The sequence below is a fragment of the Poromitra crassiceps genome (assembly GCF_964638095.1).
Source record: "Poromitra crassiceps genome assembly, chromosome: 5".
In the NCBI taxonomy this organism is placed as follows: Eukaryota; Metazoa; Chordata; class Actinopteri; order Beryciformes; family Melamphaidae; genus Poromitra; species Poromitra crassiceps.
Window position 1 is genome coordinate 48,907,540 of NC_139642.1, and position 21,873 is coordinate 48,929,412.

Sequence of the window (21,873 nt, forward strand, 5' to 3'; positions counted from 1 at the left end):
AGGGAAGAAACGGAGGGATGGAGGCCATATAATTTGGGCCAGAGGGGGGTAGGGAAAGAGAGGCCTGTGTCAGCGCGGCTCTCTGGGGAACGCGGATGCGAGTTCATGGGTTTGGCCCTCTCTCCCCCCCCCCCCTCTCTCCCAGCTTCAAACTACACATTTGTTTACAGCGCCTCCTGTCTCTTACACAAGTCTCTCTCCGCGCTTATTGTTCTATGTTGTAAGCCTGTGAGCGTTTCTCTATGTGTGCTGTGTCATGACCTCTCTCTCTCTCTCTCTCCCTCTCTCTCTGTTGCTGATTCCTTGTTTCTGACGCCTCGGGGAACACGCGGGCCACAGAGGGATGGCGTGGGCGTTTAGTAGGAGAGAGACGACTTGAAGGCCGCAGTCGAGTCACCCTAGTTTGGAGGCACAGACCCCCCCCCCCCCCCCCCCCCCCCCTGCTCCCCCCACCCCCCCACTCCTCCGGGAGTGAGTGAGTCAGCGCGGTGCGGAGGCAGGGGGTCAAAAAATCCCCATGCCCTCCGCCTCCACTCTCAAAACACGTGGGAACGGGAAAACGTTATCCTATATTTAACCTCCAGGTGTCCGTGTGGTGTGTGCGTGACTCTACCCCGGGAACTGAGTCATCTGCAGCTGGGTGTTGGTGGATGGGTCATCTTATAGGGGTGAACGAGGGTGCCTCTGTCCTGGGGGGTTGGCTGGGGGGGCTTTCAGCGATCCAGGAAAAGCTGTCTCTGACAAGGACCCTAATTTAGTCCACATTAGAGCCACAGATCCCCATTTGATTTAGATTTAGTCTCTCTGACCCAAATCTGAGAATATTTTCTATTGGAGATGAGTTTGTCCAGAGTCACATGACTATCTGTATCGTAGAGGAAATAACAGGTCTATGATCCAAACAGCCATTCTACACTCCATAACTGTGTTAAACCCCACGTTGAGAAAGCTCAAATGTAATGCAGGCTTTAAAACTGGGAAAAGACAACACTTAGGCCATCACGATATTACCATATCCAAAATCTATAAGACAATATCTAGTCTCATATCACAATATCGATATAATATTGATGTAATTGCCCAGCCCTATCCTTCTGTCCCCCCTCTCAATCATAAAACTCATTAAAAGCAATACTTGATGTCTTATACAGAGGGTAACATCAGCAGGCTTATAGTATTACAGTGGGACAGGATTCCTAACAGCCATCAAAGAAAGACACGGCGAGGCGATGTATTCAACCCTTTCCTGGCAACATGATGCTCCCATGCGAGTAGAAAGCAACAACGCTGAGTCAAATCACTGAGTGCTTTTGCCCATCAGAGACGTCTCAGTGTTATCCAGCATATCATGGCCAAAGATCATCTACTAAGGGCGACCTTACACTCACTCCCCGTTATTCACTGTACTGTCAAAACAGCCGGGCTCAGCACAAAACCTCCCAACTCATCAGGCTTATTGAGAGGACTGGGAGGGATCCCCCCGTGAGATAGAAAAGTGATTTTACCCTCCTGTGTTTCTGCGAGGGTTTTTTTGGCCTCTCGGAGCGGCTTTTTCAGTCTTTCTCCTCAAAGGAAGTCTGGGTCCTGATTCATCTCCAAGCCAAGAAACACACAACGCTGGGAGAACACGCCACATAAAGGTAACAGGCACACACTTTCTTTCAAACACATTTCGCTCGTGACCACATCCACCGACGACGACACTCAGCCCGTTTAGTTCTGCGGATATAAGCACATACAAAGTACATACTATGCACTGGTAAATGTTGTGAATTCAAGTCCATCCCATGTCCTGTGTGTCACATGTCGTCCCCTCTCTCTTCAAGTCCCTATCCACTACTGTACATACTGTTCACTGTCCAGCAAAGCAAAAAAAATTGAGGGGGGGGGGGGCAGTTAAGTTCACAAACACACCCACACAAATGCACTAAAACATAAATATAGATGTACCCCATGCATAAAAGTATGTGTACCCCCCCCCCCCCCCCACACACACACACACAAGCCCATACACTTAGAAGATCCTCTGAGCCAGCAGGACGATAAGATTAGGGGAAGTACGTGGGTGTGAAATAGCTGTGGTGTGGGACTTTCTGCATTCACACAATCTACCCTGACGGCAGGTCCTGCTTTTTATTAGAGTCCAAGCTGATGGGAATACACAGACGCAGATCACACCCACGCACAGATCCTGCAATGCTGGGCTTAATACTGCACAGATATATTAAACAAGCCAGCATGAGGCTCTGTCTGTGTGCTGTGTGGACATTCACACACATGCACGCACGCACGCATGCACACGCACACACACACACACACATGCTTAAACATAAAGAGATGCTTCACACAATGTCTTCGCAGACCCACACACACTGGCACTGGGACCCTATTCAATTCATGACACTGTAGCAGCACCTCTTGAAAGATCTGATCCAAGATCCCTTTTCCACTTCTCCAAAAATACACCAGGTCCAAATTGTACAGAGGGTTTAGCTGGTCCCAGGTCAGTAACCCTGAGGTCGTGACCTCTGCTCTGGTGCAAACAAAGAGCAACCCAGAGACATCAGTGGGTCCATTAACAAAGCCCCGGGCCTAACAAGGCTTTCTTTGTTTCATAATTAATGCAAACGTGATAAGCGTGACATTGAACATTGGGCGGTCCGTACATCAGCTCTGACACATGCATATGAACGCTGCCATTCATCATGACGCGCGGCTAATGGACCCTATGAGGCTGAATTATTAAAGCACAACACAAGAGGCCCTTGTGTCAGTTTAATGGAAGCATACGGAGCAGTGAGTTTGAGTACAGTGATATAGTCAGCGTGTTATTGTTTTAATTGTTAGCCAGACAGGAGGCTACAACTTGGTTTTCAATCCAGCTAATGCGTCAAGAGCAGCGTTGGGGGTAACGCATTAGAAAAGTAACATATTACAGGTAATATATTACTTTTAGCAGTAACGCAGTAATATTGTACCACTTACTTTGTCAAGTAAGATAAGTTACAAATTGAGTTACTTTTTTTTTTTTGCCGATATTTAAATACAGATGCAATCATTTCCTAATCAAATTGTGTGTTTTTATGCAAATAACCATTATAGATGACAATCACAAAGGAAAAGGATAACTTTTAGAATTTTAGACGGTTTACTGACTTCAAGACTGTTGAAATTCTTTGTCATTCTGATACCGCTGTTATTTTGGCGAAAGTAATGCAAAAGTAGTGTAATAATAAGTCACGAGTTATTCTACTCAGACAGTAATATTGTAAAGTAACTTACTACTTTCAAATGAAAGTAACTAGTAATATGTAGTATATTACATTTCAAAAGTAACTTGCCCAACACTGATCAAGAGCAGAGCCCTCACTCTGCATGTGTAACTGGTGTTCACAGGTTTTGTCGTGCTGCAGCCTTGACTCTCCCTGTAGCCGTATCGCCTCTTTACTCGTTCACTTGCATATCAGCCCCAACTCACAAATCGCATCATCTCTATTAGATCACGGAGACTCCGCTTTCTGTAAATATACTAGAACACTTGGCCTTTTCTGTTTCCTAGTTGGTCTCCAATGAGTGTGATGTGTTTGCTGGAAGCTCCTATAGATGGAGGGAGAAAAAGAAAGAGGGCGGGAGAGAGATAAAAAGAGAATTTATTCGTTCAATCTCGCTCGCCCAAGACCAGCACTTTGTGGTGGACTTCAGGGAAAGGGGGGGGGGGGGGGGGAGAGACAGGAAGTGGTGGGATGGCACAGACTCGAGGAGACGCAGTACGAGAGAAAAGACAAACAAGAGAAACAGAGGGAAGGGAAGGGAATATATTTTTAATAAGTTGTTTCTAGATTCCTGTGATCAGTGAAAACACACACAAATTCATGTATGGCCGCGTGTAATATAAAGAGGAAAAGCAAATCATGCTGATTAGTAAATTGAAAATACACTGTATTTTCATAATAAGCCTACTCTCTATTTCTAGTCATGTCTTAGATTTGGACTATAAGACCAAGAGTTCTCCAGCTTTTTCTATGCTGCTGAGATAGTGTATTTTTCTAGTGTGGAGACCCGATAAAGCTGTGCTCATTCATCAATCACAGTCGTACATCAGTCAATAACATGGCCTACTTCTAGTAGAATAAGTAGTGGGAAATCCCTCGAAATCATGGACTCTTAAAAGGGTCTCCGGACCCACGTTCAGAACCACTGTCCAGCCTATTGATTGTTTGTTTATTTGGTTAAAGCGGTATGTCCTGCGATCACATTTCCCTAATAGAGGCAGATTACAGGCAGAAATATGATGCTGCATAAATTAGGCTGCATGACTGAATTTCACATCATAATGCTCCGCTAACTGGATTTGGTAGATTGTGCATTAGGCCCTTGTTTAGGAAAGGAACAAATACAGATGGGCTATTAGTGACAAAGATGTTCTGTGTTTAAAGGGATTCTCCGCATGATTTACATCACGCAGACTTGACAACAGATTCTCTGGCTACATCTCACCACCAAGATCCTCTTTATGAAAGTAGGATGCTTCTGTTCTGTTCTATCATAATACCATAAATCCTATTCACTGGGGAAGAGAGGAAATAATCATTTCAGCTCCAATAAGGACATAAGGCTTGGAAGGTGACCTTAGCCTAATCTATAGCCTACATGGTAATATTGATTTATGCAGTTATTGATTCTGTGCAATGCAACAAATGACAGCGACTTGAGTCATTCATTGACATAGAGTATTTTCTTAACAGCTTCCCGAGCAGTCTGTCATTCTTGGAGGCTATCCAACGGGACATATTTAGTGTGAATTAACACATTGGGTGCAGAGACTATCATTTAAGATGGAGATTAAGTTTTATGGTCACGTTATTCAATGTTGCAGACATATGGTTCTCCGGCATGATGCTACACTAATGTGAATCTTCTAATGGGGGGCCATTACAAGCCACATTGCAAGAACTATTCATTTTTATGATAGGGTAGATCTGTTGGCGCCTTATATCGGGGCCATCACCCTTACGAATTCCATCTGGCGCTGTTACCATATATCTATGGCTGTTACCATGCAAGGTTCACTGAGAGGCCATGTGTTTTAGGGATGGTTCAGTCCTGTGGGGCAGTGGGTCCCAAAGCATGGTCTGGGAACCTCTTGGGGTCCTTGAAAGTGTCCCAGCCCCCGAAGTGAAGACTTGTTTAATTTGACAGGCAATATGTTTGTGACATTTGATTGCACAAGGATGACCACAGGTTTCACCCTCCCTATTGTCACCCTGCCTATATAGCATAGACATGTAAGGTGACTCCAAATGTCAATTAGCTTATTAGAAGCTTCTAAAGCCATGCCATCATTTTCTGGAATTTTGCAAGCCATTATCTGTCTATAAAAAATTGAAATGCAATCTGTGGAGAGGTTAAGAAATAGGTTTAATTACTTGAAACTAAGTGTTGCTTATGTAAATTTACGACAACTGCAGCCTATAGCTATAATTCTCTAGCCTATTATGAAAATCGTTTCAGATAGGCCGCATGTGGGATAAGACTTATTAGATGGAGTCTAAAGTCTAAAGTCTAGGCCTATATGGTGCTTGATATGAAAACAAGTTTGGGAAGCTCCGCAGGACAGTTCAGGGAAGGTCAGATTTGTCAGCATCAACAATAATCGTCAGTTTGTGGGTTGCACTGGCTAACGGGCATGAAGGGAGAGAAAAACACTGGTGTAATAATAATGATGTAAGATTATGCATGATTCTCATCTGTGGTTGCGGGGGCTCTCCTCCACTGCACAGCAGACAAACGGGTCCCCGTGGGGTGGGGGAAGGGGGGGGGGCACCTCACCTGCTGTCCCGCTCCGCGCTGCAGTGCCTGCCTGGGAGAGCGCGGAGGAGAGCACACGATTTTAGTGCACAGCTGGAACAACAAGGCAGACCTGTGTGAAGTACACCTGGACGGACTACCATTACAATAACAACACTATGCTTGGAGAATGAGATCCTGAGATGATGCCCCTACCGGCCGCCGGCACCTTCTTGTCGGCGTGTCTGCTCTCCGCAGGCTGTCAAGCCCTGCGGAGCTGCGGGGAGGTCCAGTGCGGCGACGGCCAGCAGTGCTGCCCGCCCGTGCTCCCCGGCAACGGCAGCGCGGGCTCCGGCACGGTGCGCTGCTGCAAGCTCCCCATCCACATCTTCTTCGACAACGTGGGCTGGGTGACGCGCAAGCTGTCGGGCATCCTCATCCTGCTGCTGCTCTTCGCCATGGGCTACTTCATCCAGCGTATCATCTGCCCGCGGCCCCGCCACCGGAACGACCGCCCCGAGGAGCCCGGCTACCCCGCGTCCGCGTCCCAGGACTCCCTGCTGGACCGCTCATCCTATCCCACAGAGTCCTACAGCCTCGGCGACTTCGCCTCGCCCAGCCTGCCAGCCTACGACGAGGTGAAATATTTGCCCACGTACGAGGAGAGCATGCAGGAGATGATGCAGAGAGACCGCTCGGATGATAACTTGCTGTCGGCAAACGAGAGGAGGGCTCCCGGCAGAGCGAGGGCTGCAGCGGGGCAGAGACCCGCCCTGGAGGGGTCAGGGCAGCAACACAGCAGCCCAAGGACATCTCGGAACTCTGTCTAAAAACTGGCACTAGAGAGACTGAGACAAGACTATTCTTATTTTAATTATCAGCAGGGTAATTATCTTGCAGAGTATAAACTCAAGTGCAATTATAATGCTGAATGTTTAGACAGAATAAAGGAGGGGACTGAGAAAATGTGCGTGTTTTGTAAGATTAGAGAGGATTATTCGCCTTTTGTATGCAAATGACCGCTTGGGTTGAATAAAGGAGATAAATAAACTGAGAGCAGGCTGCTGAAATTGACGCTCTTTGTGTCTGAGAGCTAATTTGGCTCCGGTACAATCGCATTATATCTTTTACTTCAGCGCCTCAATTTTAAGTGGCACCGTGAGACAGGTTCCCCTTCTAATTCCTCATATGATGCTAAATCTCGCAACAGGCGTAGTCTGAAAGACCATTTATTAAAAAAAAATTGCATTAAATTAATTGTTTACCACATTGTTTTTCTCAGCATAATAGTCTCAGGATGATGGGGAGAATACAAATTCCAATATTTTCTGTGGAACATAGCCTATTTTTTTTATCTGCAATGTGATCCGCAAGTTTATGGCCTACTCCTATAGTATTATACCCAATATCTATCAGCATGACAGCAATATTCACTCTCTCCCTCTCTCACACACATACACACACACACACACACTGACTTAGACAGACACACACACAATTCCCTGAAAGATGAGCATGTTTTAATCAGTGACCTGAGCCATGACTGATAGGTCGCCTATACTCCAAAAGCTGAGGCCTCACCGAGGAAATACCACTTTTAAAATGCTCTTAAAATCCTAGGGGCCTTTCTGCCTGGGGCCACGTATATCAGTGTCTCCCAGGCTCCAGATTCAAGAAGACAAGGGCAGAGATGACAGCTGGCATACTGATATGGTGTGAGCTGCCAAGAAACAAAAGTTGTATTCTGATGATCGAAAAAAAGCATGTCAGACAAGATCACAACCGCTGCCCGAGACGCATTAATGCTCCACAGCACAGACAAGACAAAAAAAGAAAAAGAAAAAAAGACAAGGGGACAACTGATAGGAAACAAGAATGAGACAGACATAGCAGGCCCCATAGAGAAGAGTTTGATGGCAGGCTCAGACAGTGGGCTCGCAGACAATATTTATTTGGCATTCTGGCAGACTAGAAGCCTGGAGATGCAGACTGAGAAACAGACACATATCTACTGTAATCAGTAATGTTGATAATCACTGTACCTCTTCCTAATTGATAACTGTTTCTGATTCTCACTAATGTGGCTAGACTCCGTATCCATTTCACTGCTATAAGTGCCAAAAACCTAATTGAGCCCTAACCATGCTTAATTGCAATCGGCTTTAGTGGCTCTTTTACCTGGACTGAAGCTAATGGCATTAATTGGCATTGTCCATTAAACTGGCTCACAATGCTACAATAGGGAAAAGGCTCAATTTGGTATGAGGCATCCCTTTATTTTGATGTTAATTGGGTGTTGTGGTGAACAGTTGCACTTTCCACATCCAGCAGCCCCCAGACGTGCACAAGAGACACCAGCGTATCATTAGTCCCAGACAAGTCCCAGGCCGACTGAGAAGCAGACAAGTCCATTACAGGGAGGATATCTATCCGGCAGAACAAACAAATCCATCTACCTGGGGCGAGCAAATAGACTCATTTATTTACCTGCTTCTCAACGGGACAGTGCATTCTCTTAGGATAGGGTATGTCCTGCTTTAATCACCTATCCTTTCTTCGCTGGTTCTGTTATAATCCATAATGTCTGTCTAGGTGTAAACTAATTACGACCCCCCCCCCCCCCCCCCCGATCCAGTACCCCAGGCCCACCACCACCACATGAGATGAACTAAACCGATTTCTCTGAAGAGCTTCAAAGTGGCCCCCATCCATTAGAGAGAAAACAATGGACACTCGTTATGGCGTTGGATTACCAGCAGAGTGAGCGTAAGTGAGTAAGCAGCAATTTGTCAACTAAATTGCTATTAAACAAAGAGTAAAGAGAGCTACATTAACCCACACAAAGAACTTCTGATGGTAAAGCAGCTGCATTCACAGTAGATAGAACCTTACAAAGGGGCGACCAAGAGTTTTTCTACTGCAGCAAACAGTGAAAGTCTGAGTGTGATTGTAATGGTTTGGTTTGCGTAATCCAAGACTGCGAGGCCATGATGTCAGAGTCAATACTGAACACCACTGATGGCTTTCCTTTGGAGAGGGGGAGTTTGTGGCTGGGTGGAGTTTGCACTTAAAAGCATTAAATCCCACGCTGAAAAGCCACTGATGGGTAGATGTGGTGGAGCATTATGACACCAAGATGCAGCACATACTGCCCCGCGTGCTGAGTGCTGCACACACCAGAAGAGGTGTGAAGGTTGGGTTCCTCTCGCTCTCTCTCTGGCCTTCAGTCAGTTCACCGAGGCCTCCCAGAGGTGTGACTGAGCGTGGGGTTCCTCTCTCCCTCTCTGTAGTGTCCTTCACAGTCGGCTCACCAAGGACTCCCAGCTCCTCTGTCTACGCTGGAGGAGTGAGTTTGGGGCGCAGAGGGCATAAGCAGTCTTCTAGAGTTCCCCAGCATTAAACTTTCATCAGGCGGTGTAAAGCTGGGGACATCCGAGGCTTGCAGGAGTCCCTGGTAGGGTATAGGGCAGCGATGTATTGGCTTCCACCCTTTTTTCTTAAATGCTGCACACACATCCAAACATAGACGTGCACAAAGGCACATACAGGAAAACACACACACACACACACACAGATAGAGACAAAGCATACACACACACAAAATTGATTTGGTGTAAGCAACATCAGAATAGTGCGGTTCCATTGCTTAGCTGGACGACGCAGCAGATCAACTCAAGTCAAATCAATGAGCATTATCCTCCTCATAAATTCCACATTATGTCCAGGAAGTGTATTTTTGGGAGAGCTGCCCTGTTTGGCCATCAATTCAATCTATGAGAACTTTGCTGGTCTTTTTATATGGATCTACAGCATTATGCTTGAATAATCTACTGGGTATCTTCAGGGTATATGCAGCAGTTTTATTGAATACTTTAACAGTCCATTCATTGTCCAACTGTCACCACTGGAAGTCTGAAGTCCTACGACGACGTTTCTATTCTCAGCTTATGACTGAGCTCATAACGTCGACCGCTGCTATAAGAATTATTTTCCTTCCATTACTCACCCGCACAAATCTATAAATATATACCATTAATATGATAGAAATCCCAATAACTTTGACGAATTGGGTACAAAATGTGTATTACAATATATGGATAATATATATATAGTGCACAGTCAAAGGGGAAGCCCATACACATTTCATGCGCATATCTGTTTCAATGTGAATGTGCAGCCTCCCTCCCGTGGTTAGTGCACGTGAAACCTGAGTCTTCACTGATAAATCTCCTCTTGGATGAATGATGAAGGGGGCACTTTGAGAAGACGATGGTTTATCACAGTTAGTGGAGAGGCTGAGAAAGAACGGGGGGGGGGGGGGGGGGGGGGGGTAGAGTTGGGGAGAGAGAGAGAGAAAGAGAGAGACTTAAGATGCAAGCTGTTAAAAAAAGAGAGTGAGTGAGTGAGAGAGAATGAACCCATTGATAGGTTTCCCTACATCCATTCTGTTCTGATGTTTTAGCATCTGTGGCCACTCACAGTTTCAGGGATTAGGCCGATCGGTTTCGACCATATCTGCCCACATCTCTGTGACACGGTCTAGCAGTTGTTCGTGGACAGTCCCCGAGACGGATCTTCTCGCTGGCTGGTCCCTCCTGGGCCTCTATGGAGGAGATGGATAGGCTAGAATGGTCCCACTGATGTACTGGCCTTCTGCCAACCAGGGGGTGGAGCTGCATGGCAAGCAGTTGGTTTCACACCTCAGCAGAAAAGGAAATACAAGAATGACTCACAGAGAAGCGCATCGATATACTGGACGCTCAACCACACAAGTGTGCACAAATACCTTCTATATGATCTATGTACTGTATGTATCCAACTGACAAAGCAACACACACATATACAGTATATTCTGAGTTCAGTGCATAAAACCGAGAAACAGGAAAACCAATGGCAGAAAGCATAAAGAGTAAGGAGATGTGAATATATATTTGCATGTTTTCATTCATGATAGCGTTTACAGAGAGCAAGGCTTTGTAGTTATACATGATAAAAAATATCTATCCGTACAACAGGTTTCCCACACCTTCTTAAACATCAAATTAAAGGACTTTCCAGGCCCAATTCCCTTAAATTCAAGGACCCATCATGGCATAGTTTGAGACAGGCATCAAGGTTAAAGAGCATGGTGCAGTGTGGAGACCACATTGCATTAATATGTGGGAGGCGTATATACAGTAGTAGCAATGGGATCACACACACACACGCACACAGTTTTTGTAAAGCAGCTGGCTACTGTTCCTGAAATGGAACGGTACACCTGTGATGTCAGCCCCAGCAGAACATCCAGTGACAAGTGATGTCACAGGCGTGCACCCCATGCCACCCTTTTCCTCCATACTTCTGACCTGGGGGCCTGTAAAAATAAATCGTTTTCGTTTTTTTGGGTATTTTCGTACTAATCATGAGCACAACATATAAATTCATTAAAACATTCAACCTGCACCATGCTCTTTAATTAATGTTGAATGAGAACTAGCAGGCTTTACAGAAGCTCACAGACAACAATTTAAAAAAGACAGAGGCTTGAATGTGTGAACACCTCTTAGTCTTAACTGTGCTGTTACACGTTAAGTAAAAAAAAATATCAAAAGAACAAAAACTTCAATTTCTAATCTTGCACAAAGTATGTACACAGCACTTTCAATGACCCATGTCTATTTGTCTATTTTCAAAAACGTTCAAGGATTTCAAGGACCTGTGGGAACCCTATTACAAAAACCCAAACGCAAAACAGATCATTACAAAAGAGGAAAAGATGACTCTATATTGTATATCATGTTCAGTACATGAAACTGATCATGCCGTGCTAATTTTGACCAAATAGCAAGAGAATGAACAGCTTTGAACTAAGACACACACTATGGTCTGAATGAGAAGCTGATATGACAGAAAGGACATAATGGTGTTGTCTCAGAGAAATATGGACATCCTTATCGAGGCAAATCACCCTTAGCCAGCGCACACAGGAACAGAATGGCATAAATAATGTTGTTGTGCAACTGTGCTATAAAGTCATACACCACAAAGCTGTAGTGTGAAGCCTGAATTATACCTGACACATCCACAAGTGTCTGTGTGGCCAAGTGACATCAAATCAGCAGACACGCCCCTCCGCGAGGTTCCCGTGCGGCGAGTTTTCGCCTGGCTGTGCACACCCCAAATGTTCCAACTACACGGACGCGGCTGGGCGGACAAAGTGGAGTGTTCAAAAATATCGGTCACTTCCGCGAGCAGAAACCCGCACAGAGTATAAAAGCGCCAAACGTTTTCTCGTCAGGATTCCGTGTCTCTCATTTCCGCGCGACAGTCCATATGTTTAGCATAATTCCAGCGTAAGACAGTGTAAGACTGTCATATTCCTAATGCCCTTCTAACCTTCATGTCCAACTTCATATTTTTTTAATGCTTGAACCTGATGGTGGACATTGTCCCTCGTATACAGAAAATGTTTTATGGCCCTGAGACTGAGCCAAACCACTAAATGTCCACCCAATGTCAAAAACACATGGGAATCAGTTTCAGAGGAGCATCTTGCCGACGTCAGCGTCGCACAGCCACGCTGCTCCTGACAGAGGCGTTAGCGGCCTTCTCTCTCTCCTTAGAAATCTCCATCTCGATCTTCGCCTGGATCTTCTCCCAGTCCACCTCAACCTGAGAGAGAGAGACAGAAAGAGAGATAGAAGGAGAGAACGAGAGACAGATGAGGTGACATAGGCCAGGGTATTCTTGCCTTGTTCAGTGTGAGATTAACAGAGCAAACCAACTGAACACTGACAACCACACTCAACTCAGGTACCAGTGCAGCAGACAGGTTGCTAAGGTAGTCAAAAATATCGATAGTATCAATAAGTATCGATATAACAAATTTGAAATGGATACAATACTCATTTGCAACAGTATCGATACCACCAGCAGTGCTTTTTCTGAATGAAAAATCAAACATCCTAGTGATTATTTTCCCCTCCATATCATAGTTGCTTTAACAAGCTCAAAGTGCTCTGATAGGCTGATGACTAGAGCAGGAGTAATCTGGTGTGTAAATGCAGTTTTTGATGAGTTTTATCGGGCCTAGATTATGGATAAGCCTGCGTCTGTCTGTCTGTCTTTTGCATTTATTTTTTTATGCTTGTTGATGTGTTGTCGGTTCCCCCCATGGTTTCTAAAATGGCATCGGGTATCAATATTTTCCTGGGTATCGGCGGTATCGAAGTTAGAAATTCTAGTATCGTGAAAACAACCAGACCCTGCCCTTGCCTACCCCTTCAGCGTACTGCAGGAATCTCTTGTTGTTCTCCTTCCTGCCAAATTTGTGGAGGAACTTCTCCCTGTAGGCCAGCACAGTGTCCACATGGGTCTTGTGTTTCACAGCCAGCTCCAGCGCCCTGGAGATAATCGACATAGATACTGACTAACACACAATCACCTTTACTAACACACAATCACCTTTATGGACACACATCCCACCCTGTATGGACAAACATGCCACACCATGACCCTTAGCCAAACGGTAACCACACGCTCATTTGACACCTCATCCTTCTTCTCCCCGGCACTCATATTGTGAGTCACCGTGACGTCACCCATTGGTTTTTGGACTCCCGCTTTGAAGCCTAGAGTATGGGAGTGTGGCCGTCGCCATCTTGGGGTTCTTGCACAGCTCGTGCGAGACGGCGGGACACCAGGGGTTTCCCACAGAGCCGCCTGGCGCCTGCTATTGGTCCGTGATCGGCAAACTGCGTGATCACTGGACAGGCGACCTGTCAATCATGCCTAAAACATAGTCTTTTATAGTCTATTTTACTCTAATGCATGAGTTATATAAAAATTCACAACCCATACAATTGTCTTGAAAGGTGAAATTAGCTATATAGATGAAAAGCGTGTTTTGAACCAGGCTGTAAACAGTGTTGTGCAGTAACGCGTTACTGTAATAATTTTACTTTTCCCAGTAACGAGTAGTGTAACAGATTGCTAATCAAATTTAAGTAATAACATTACAGTTAGCCCAAAATAAAACAACTCGTTACAGCCTTACTTTTGTTGATTCCATCAGGGATTCCATTCCGTAAATTGCGACGTGCCGCAGTCGGCGTGCACGTGGTCAAACAAGCACCAAGCAGCATGGCGTAGATGACAACAATGCGTGACGCCACCGCGCTAGCTTGGAAATGGCGGAAACGTTTACATTCTGCGGCTGCAGATGTTCCCATTACTTTGATTTTGTCGGGAAGAAAGGTGACAAGAACATCGAAGTCAAATGTAACCTGTGTCCAGGTACTAACTCTTGCCACTGCGAAAAACATGACCTCAAAACTCACTCAAAACACTTACGAGGACAGCACAACGTGAAGCTCGTGGAAATAGAGCCGACCAAAGGTGAGCACAGAAAAGGTAAAACTGTTAAAATACAGAGAAATGTAACATCTCACAAGGGCTACTGCTGACGGACATTTCATTTATTGGCCTTTATCGGTTGAAAAGTCAATCTAGCATTGCTCCGTTAAAAAAGTGACTGTTATTATTGTCAGGTTAATGTTGCAGGGCTAACGTTATTTGTGACACACACTTGTTATGCAAAGATGTACATAGCGTATTGAGAATGCGTTGGCAACTTGGCACTTGTTGCTCTCTTTTTTGTCTGGCCAACATTGTTTGGGTCTACCTATTTGCCCCTGTTGCAGATTTTACAACTGCGTTATTAAAACAGAAGCTGTCTAAAAGATTGTGTCTCGTCATCACTTTGAGCCAGGTGTGCTCTTCATCAGGCATGTTACTTTTATGGATTCATTCATAGCAGAGCTATCTAGTAAGAGAGTGGCGTCAGCGGAGGACCAAAATGCGTAACTCAGTAGCCAATGAAGAGCCAGGAAGGAGGCTCGCGCTACTTTTGAATGCTAAAATAAAGCTGGTAATATACAGTTTGAATCTTTAAAAGGTCTAACCCTTTCAAAGTACATCACAAACTGTCCATTTTGCTGCAACTCGACAGCGCTGCTTAATCCAGAACCTTATTTCCGGGAACTCTTGAGAGTAAAAAACTGGTCCATTGGAGTGAACGGAGATGTCGCGACTCTTCTATATACATGGCTCTGATTCATAGGTTGTAGGAGGGAAAAAATGATAGTTTGAAGCCTTAGCTGTGCTTACCGGCCAAGCGATCAGGCCTATATTCACATGTACACATATGCAAAGTCTGAATTTGGATGAGAAAGTACCTCATCACCAATTTTGTGGGGTGTAACGGAAAACTAATATGGAGTAATAAGTAAAGCAATACTGTTATTTTGAAAAGAGTAACGAGCAATGAGTACTATATAACTTTTTTTAAAGTAACGAGCCCGACACTGGCTGTAAACATGTTTAATCCTGTTGTAAGGTCGGGCATTTTAACATGGGGGTGAATGGGGAACGACTCGCTTTTGGAGCCAGCCTCAAGTGGTCAGTCGAGGAGCTACAGCTTTTAGTATCACTTCCAGGGATCCATCTGTCCAAAGTAACACACACACACACACACACACACACACACACACACACACACACACACACACACACACACACACACACACACACACACACGCACACAAACAGAAAGAGAGAGAGAGAGAGAGAGGGGGGGGGGGGGGGGGGGGGGGGGGTAGAGTTGTACCTCTCCCAGTTGGAGAGGTCGACGTTGATTTGTATGGCCTGGTAGATGAGGCCAGCCTGTAACAGAGTGGCCTCAGCCTCCTGGACCTGACCGCTAAACAGCAGCATGTGGGCCACAGACGACTCCTTAGAGGGCTGCTCCTTTATAAGGTTGATATACTCCACCATAGGAACCTGGGAGGAGGGAGGGACAGAGACAGAGAGGTGGGGGAGGAGAGAGAGGGGGAGACAGAGAGAGAGCAAGACAGACAGAGAGACAGAGTGAGAAGGAGAGAGAGACAGGGTGGAGAGAGGGAGGGAGACAGAGGGAAATACAGAGTGAGAGGGAGAGAGACAGAGAGAGAGAGAGAAAGAGAGAGGGAGGGAGAGGAAAAGCAAGATAGATTGTTGTACAGGAGAGATAGTGTGACAGTGATACTGTGACAGTGAGTCATTGGAATGGCTCCTTTTGACCCAATTTGCTTACGGGGGTAATTGAAGTTTGATCTAATTTAACCTCAGGATTTTGAACAACTGCCCAAAATATAGGCGGGGTTCACTGACTGATACTCGTACCTCTCCAATGGCAGTATAGGCCACCTCCGCTGTGGTCAACTCCTTGTTGGCCATCGCCATGCCAGCAAGACACGCCCACAGAGCCTGCTCCTATGGAGATGGGGAACAGGGGCAATGATGAGCAGCAGGACAATACAAAATCTCACCGTCCGTCCAGCTATTTCATGAAACTATTGCCAAATTCCTATCAATTTGATCTTATTTTCATTTAGAACTATTTTCCTGTATATGTACTCCTTTCACAATCATTCCTTCTCTATTCCTTTCCTTTATGCCTGCATGTGTGAACTCTGAGAAGCATGTGAAAGTGTGACTATAAGAGGCTAAAGCTGTTTGCAGCAAGACTTCCAATATGATCTGGACAGACTTTGTATTGATCCATGTCTTAAATCCTTTATTCAAAAAGGCAAGGCAGTTAAAAATAAATTCTTAAATGCTGACAGCCTCTATTAGGCCTTTTCCAGACACATGTGCTGACCAGGCTTGGCCTGGCTTGGCTCAGTGCAGCAGCCCCGCGCAGCTGGGATTTTCATTTCCATTACAACAGGGCTACCCGCTTGAAGGTGTGTCTTTAACTGAGGACGCGCTGCTCCAAAAGCAGCGGCCTGTATACATCATGGCTGTGACAAGTGGTCAAAAAGTCGTGGCTGTAAGAAGAACGGGTGGATAAACATTTCATTTCCTGTAAGATCTTCACAATAAAAATCCTTTAGTTAGTTTGTCAATGGAAAGCTTTTAATATGAAGCAGCAGCAGAGTCATCAGCAGTAGCAGAACACGGCCCTGACACGGCTGAGAGCGATCGGGGGAAACGGTCAAATAAAGCAGATATCTGAAAGGTAAACCGGAACACAGGGAAGAAACTAAACTTCAAACCACATGGATTCAGTTCGAAGCTACAAAAGTACTGGAAGCTGAACACACAGAGGCCTTTCAAAACATCTTTCTCTGGTCTCCAGCACAGAGACATGAGTTGAGTCTCGCATCACACGCTTGTTGGAGGGGGGCAGATGGGGGGGTGGTCACGGGTCGGCCCTGGTTAGCGAGAGGTCACCGCAGCCCGCTTGGAGGCGGGGCCGGCGCACTTTGGCCCGACTACGGAGAGGGTCCATCTCAGGTGCGGCACGGCACGGCTCGACATGTTTCAACTGGTAAAGGAAACGCAAATCAGCACGGCATGGTTTAGCTCTGCACTGCCAAAAGTGCCCACAAGGGGTATAAGAGGGGTTATGAGAGGATAGCACGAGGGGAACGGCAGATTCAGTGGCAGCTCCAAATGTGTCACTTGACTTGCCATCAAAGGGACGGCGTACTGAGAGGTGTGTGCACTATTAAAAGGGACAGGGTGGTCATTACGATGGCGTCTCTAAAGCGACAGGGTCCCCATTACCAGTCTACTTACATCCAGCATACGGGTATCATTACAATCACACTGCAGGGCATACACATACACACACACACACACACACACACACACACACACACACACACACACACACACACACACACACACACACACACACACACACACACACACAAGCACAAGCACAAGCATAAGCACAAGCACACACACGCACACACACACACACACACACACACACACACACACGCACAAACATAAACACAGACATTTGTCGTACACAACATCTCTGAATGTAAACACGTACGTCACCACTTTATTCTGTGCAGCTGCATGCATTAGGAGGCGGCTAAACCACCGGTTGACCAACAGTTGAGCTAACCTCACACTGGAGAGTCAGCGCCCTGTAATCCCCTCTCTAACCACCGGTCCATCACCAAGACAAACACATCTAATCAGAAAGCAAGCAAGCAACAACAACACTGTCACCCTCTGCCTGAGGTCAGACTGATACAAACAATAGATCAGGGATCAAACTTTGAGTTCAAAAGGTCTCTGTACTGCAGCTTATTGCCATTGTATTATTTGCAAATGTGCACCTACAGTATGCTTGACTGGGATTGTCTATGATCATTTCAGATATAGATATTATATTATACTGTAGCAACCCCCCTCAGGTGCACGCTTACTGACAACAGCTATAATGATTCTGGGAAAAGCCACAGACAGTGCCACCAAACTCTTACCAGAAGTAGAGGGAGGGGAGGGGAGGGGAGGGGAGGGGGAGCTCTTAAAACCAATGACTCTCTTTCTTTCTTTCTTTCAGTCCTTCATCCCTCCATCCCCACCCTCCTCTCTACGAGCGATCCATCTCTCCGGGGCTGTGGTTATTGCATCATTGCCCATGCAAACACACACTATAGCGGCTCTCGTTGCGTTCCGTGTGTGTGCGTGTGTGTGTGTCTGTGTGTGTAGCGTACACACGTGTGCGTTGTGGCCGGGGTGTGTATTTATGAGTGAGGTCTAGGGGGGGCTAAATCCGGTAAATGGTGTCACCAGGCTAATTGAGGGCTAATTAAAGCCTGCTGGTCTGGTCCCATAAACCTCGCCACTACCTTCTCTCTTCAGAATACGCGCATGTACACACACACACACACACACAGACACACGCACACGCACACGCACAGACACACACACTCACTCACTCACTCACTCGCTCACGTGCGCACACACACACACACACACACACACACGCACCACAGGAGCCTGGACAGTGTCAAAGTCCTACAGTGCAGGTTACGTCACTCTATCTTGAGGTCAACTACAGTATATAAATAAAAATGTCAGATAGATTGAATTCAATAATTGACGATAATAAATAATGCATCCTGGCCTATTCAGTCATTTTGTGTGCCTATAACATGCAGCGACCCGATTCAAATGAGCGTACACACACTCTGATGATCTCAGAGGTACGGCCCAGTTCAAAATGATAAATTATTTCTCGCGTGGGAGAATGAGCGAACATTTCTTTCTCGACCAGATTAAACATGTATGTTACGTGTTAATCGACACACACTGGTATCGTACCTTGGCGAAGCGGCAGATGCGCAGTGCGTCCTCCCAGCGTGCGGAGGCGCTGTATTCGTGGAGCAGGGCTGGGAAGGGAGACACGCTGCTGTAGATCAGCGAACCGTCTCCTTGGCGCACTGTCACCTTGGTGCCCACGTAGCTCAGGATGTGAGGCGCACGGCTGAACTCGCTTTGGAGAGGAGACACGTGTGTACACACACACACACACACACACGAGAGTGAGGAAAAATCACACATACACACATTTTTATGTTTAACTTTTCTAAAAAAATGTCACTTCATAGATTTCCATGAAGTCATCAACTCATGCACAATTACTTGCCAATTTGGCTGCCCTGAGTGTCCGTACTATCCTTATCATTATCACTATTATCACCGGCCAACAGTCAACTGCTGGTAAACTCTGTATGGATGTGGCAAATAAGTGTGTCTACTTTTCCAAACATTTTGGTAGGCAAGCAACCGTTTGGAGGTTGAAAATCCAGCTGGGTAAGAAGGGAAAGTGGTTGGTGAATTTTATCAGCCAGGAAATAAAGAAGGTTCAGTCATTCTCCTGCATGCATTGGATCTTATGTCAGTTGCTTTCATTCGGAACACTTACTGTCGTCTAAAAATAATGCTTCTAATCAATATAGAAAGAAACTGTGGTGATGTGGACGCTGACATCATTGTTTTATATGTCCACAGTCGTCATTTCGAAAGAAATAAGCTTGCCTGTTTGCAATTATTTATAGCGAGAGTCTGAAAAAAGGTTTAATATTGGTGGTAAATCCCTAGGGCAGCTGGAGCAGGAGACTGACAGTTCAATAACTTACATAGGGTAATACAAAATGTTATAGCAAAGTAAAATATAGATTTTTACACATGTTAAACATTTATGTAGATGATGATGGATCGCTCTAATAAAGAACACAACAATCAATTTATTGACTGTGTAATTTCTGCCAGTATTTACAGTATATTATGTATGTGTGCATGTGTAACCGAGTGAATGTGAGTCCTCATGAGTAGCGAGTGGTAGCGAGCAGGTTGGTTAAACTCACTCTCCGGTATAAAGGCCCGTTAACCAGCTCTGACAACCCCAGGGGAGCTAGCTCTCTTGGGGTTGCGGTTAGCGTAGCGTGTGCGCTTCATAAGTGGGAGATCGGTGGATCGGAGTCCCGCCTCCAGCCCTGGGCAAGCCCTTAACATGGGTTGCTGCCAGGCTACACATGAGCTATGCATGTCAGTAACATGTGTGCTACAGTATGCATGTCATACACAGGCTCATTTGTGGTGGCCCACCGATATATTCCCTGAATTGATCAAACAAGCACTTTACAGTATGTGTGTTCCAACCTGTCCTCCACTACAAATCTCTTAGGAACCTATGAGAAACACATTCATGTATGTTTCAAATGGATGCATTTGTATGCAAACTATGCATGTGCCCATTTTAATACCAACGTGCGCAAAAGTGAGGTAGCGGTGGTGCTGCAGCAGCAGAGCGAAATGAGTAACAGCTGTATGCCCTAGGACTGGGCAATAATGCAATACTATCGTTTGTCGTCTTTCAGTGGCATATCGTCATGACATGATATTTGCTAGGTAATTATAATATATGATCTTGATAATATGATAATTTGGCTTCCCTCAACCATATTGTGATATACATTGGTGTTCTCTCCCTTCCCCCCCCTTTTCTCTCCGCCCCCCCCCCCCCCTCTCTAATGTAAGATTGTTCAATCGTGTTTATTGATAGTGCTTAGCTAGACACATTTCGTAAAGCCTCTGAGACATGCTTGTGAATTAGGGCTATACAAATAAACTCGACTTGAAAAGTATATTGGAAAGGTAGAGATGACTGGAGCACACGAAATCACTGGCAAACAAATTTAATAAGGTACAAAAACTGACGTTTCGACGCGAGCAGCGTCTTCTTCAGAGTCAAAACGACATTGAAAAGTATATTCTTTGTATTTGCAGATTCTTGTGTGCTTTCACTGGCGGTCTGATGTCCACATGAGAAGATAAGATGAAACTTGAATGATCCTCATAGAGAAACTGGACCATAGAGTGCGGCAGGGATGAGGTATTTTTGTAGGCTTACCCAGAAGTCCCTGCACTTCCTGGTGCTTACGTGTACAAGTCAATGGGATTTTTTTATGGGAATTTCGGTTAAGTGCATGAAATAAGTTGTGTGGTTAACAAAAGTTGATCAAACAGTGACGTTTGTGTTCAGCAAGATAATCTTCACAAATGGACCACTTATATGACTTTTGAAGCGTTTTCTGAAAATCGCGTGAAAAAAACGGATTTACGTTTTGAAAATCATAAAAAGAAAAACAATTCATAGAGGATTTGCAAAAATGTGCTCATCTTCACATCAACAGGTCTGTGGAGGGTCATCCATATGCACTGAAAAGTGTCAAAATTTCTAAATGTGTGCGTTTAACGCACACATTTAGAAATGCACTTTTCTAACTGTCTAGCTTATCGAAGACTCCAGATGGAAGTACCATATGTACAAAAATGTGACAATGTGCCATGCACATGTGCTTTTATGTCTGTTCTCATTATCATAATCGGAACATATTTGTGGCTGGAAGTCGCATACTTACAGAAAAAGTATCCAGAGACTTCATATGGACTCATGGGCAGAGAATATACAGACAAAAGTACAGATCACAAACTGTGTAACCAAATGTTGTATAGATTAGTTGAGAGCAGAGGAATGTGACAGTAGTCCAAGATAGTTTATATAGACAGTGCAGGCACTCTGCCTCAGAACCCCCCTGAGTTGGCTGAGGCCGGGGCCGTTTGGGCAGGAAGCGTTGCACAGTATGAAGACTGTTGGCACAAAAGAGCACCTAAAGCGCACACTTTGGGGGAATAAGCCGGAGAGGGTGAAGGTGCTTCATAGCACAAAATGCTGACGTGGCTGTTATCAAC

At 45.4% G+C, this 21,873-nt stretch overlaps 2 protein-coding genes across 2 annotated transcripts in view; one reads left to right on the forward strand and one right to left on the reverse strand.

Annotated features, from left to right (window-relative positions):
- The first annotated feature begins 5,978 nt into the window (after window positions 1–5,978).
- Window positions 5,979–6,959, forward strand: c15h3orf80 (chromosome 15 C3orf80 homolog). The gene has a single exon (XM_083637134.1). The coding sequence runs from the start codon at window positions 5,991–5,993 to the stop codon at window positions 6,615–6,617; it is 627 nt and encodes a 208-aa protein (XP_083493260.1). The 5' UTR covers window positions 5,979–5,990; the 3' UTR covers window positions 6,618–6,959.
- A 3,827-nt stretch (window positions 6,960–10,786) lies between these two features.
- ift80 (intraflagellar transport 80 homolog (Chlamydomonas)) overlaps window positions 10,787–21,873 on the reverse strand; it is a gene marked incomplete at its 5' end in the record, with an annotated part of 61,527 nt that continues 50,440 nt past the window's right edge. Inside the window, 5 exon segments of the mRNA XM_083636741.1 lie at window positions 10,787–12,441; window positions 13,049–13,172; window positions 15,437–15,609; window positions 15,991–16,080; window positions 18,940–19,111. Coding sequence (XP_083492867.1) covers window positions 12,331–12,441; window positions 13,049–13,172; window positions 15,437–15,609; window positions 15,991–16,080; window positions 18,940–19,111 — 670 coding nt within the window. The 3' untranslated portion in view covers window positions 10,787–12,330.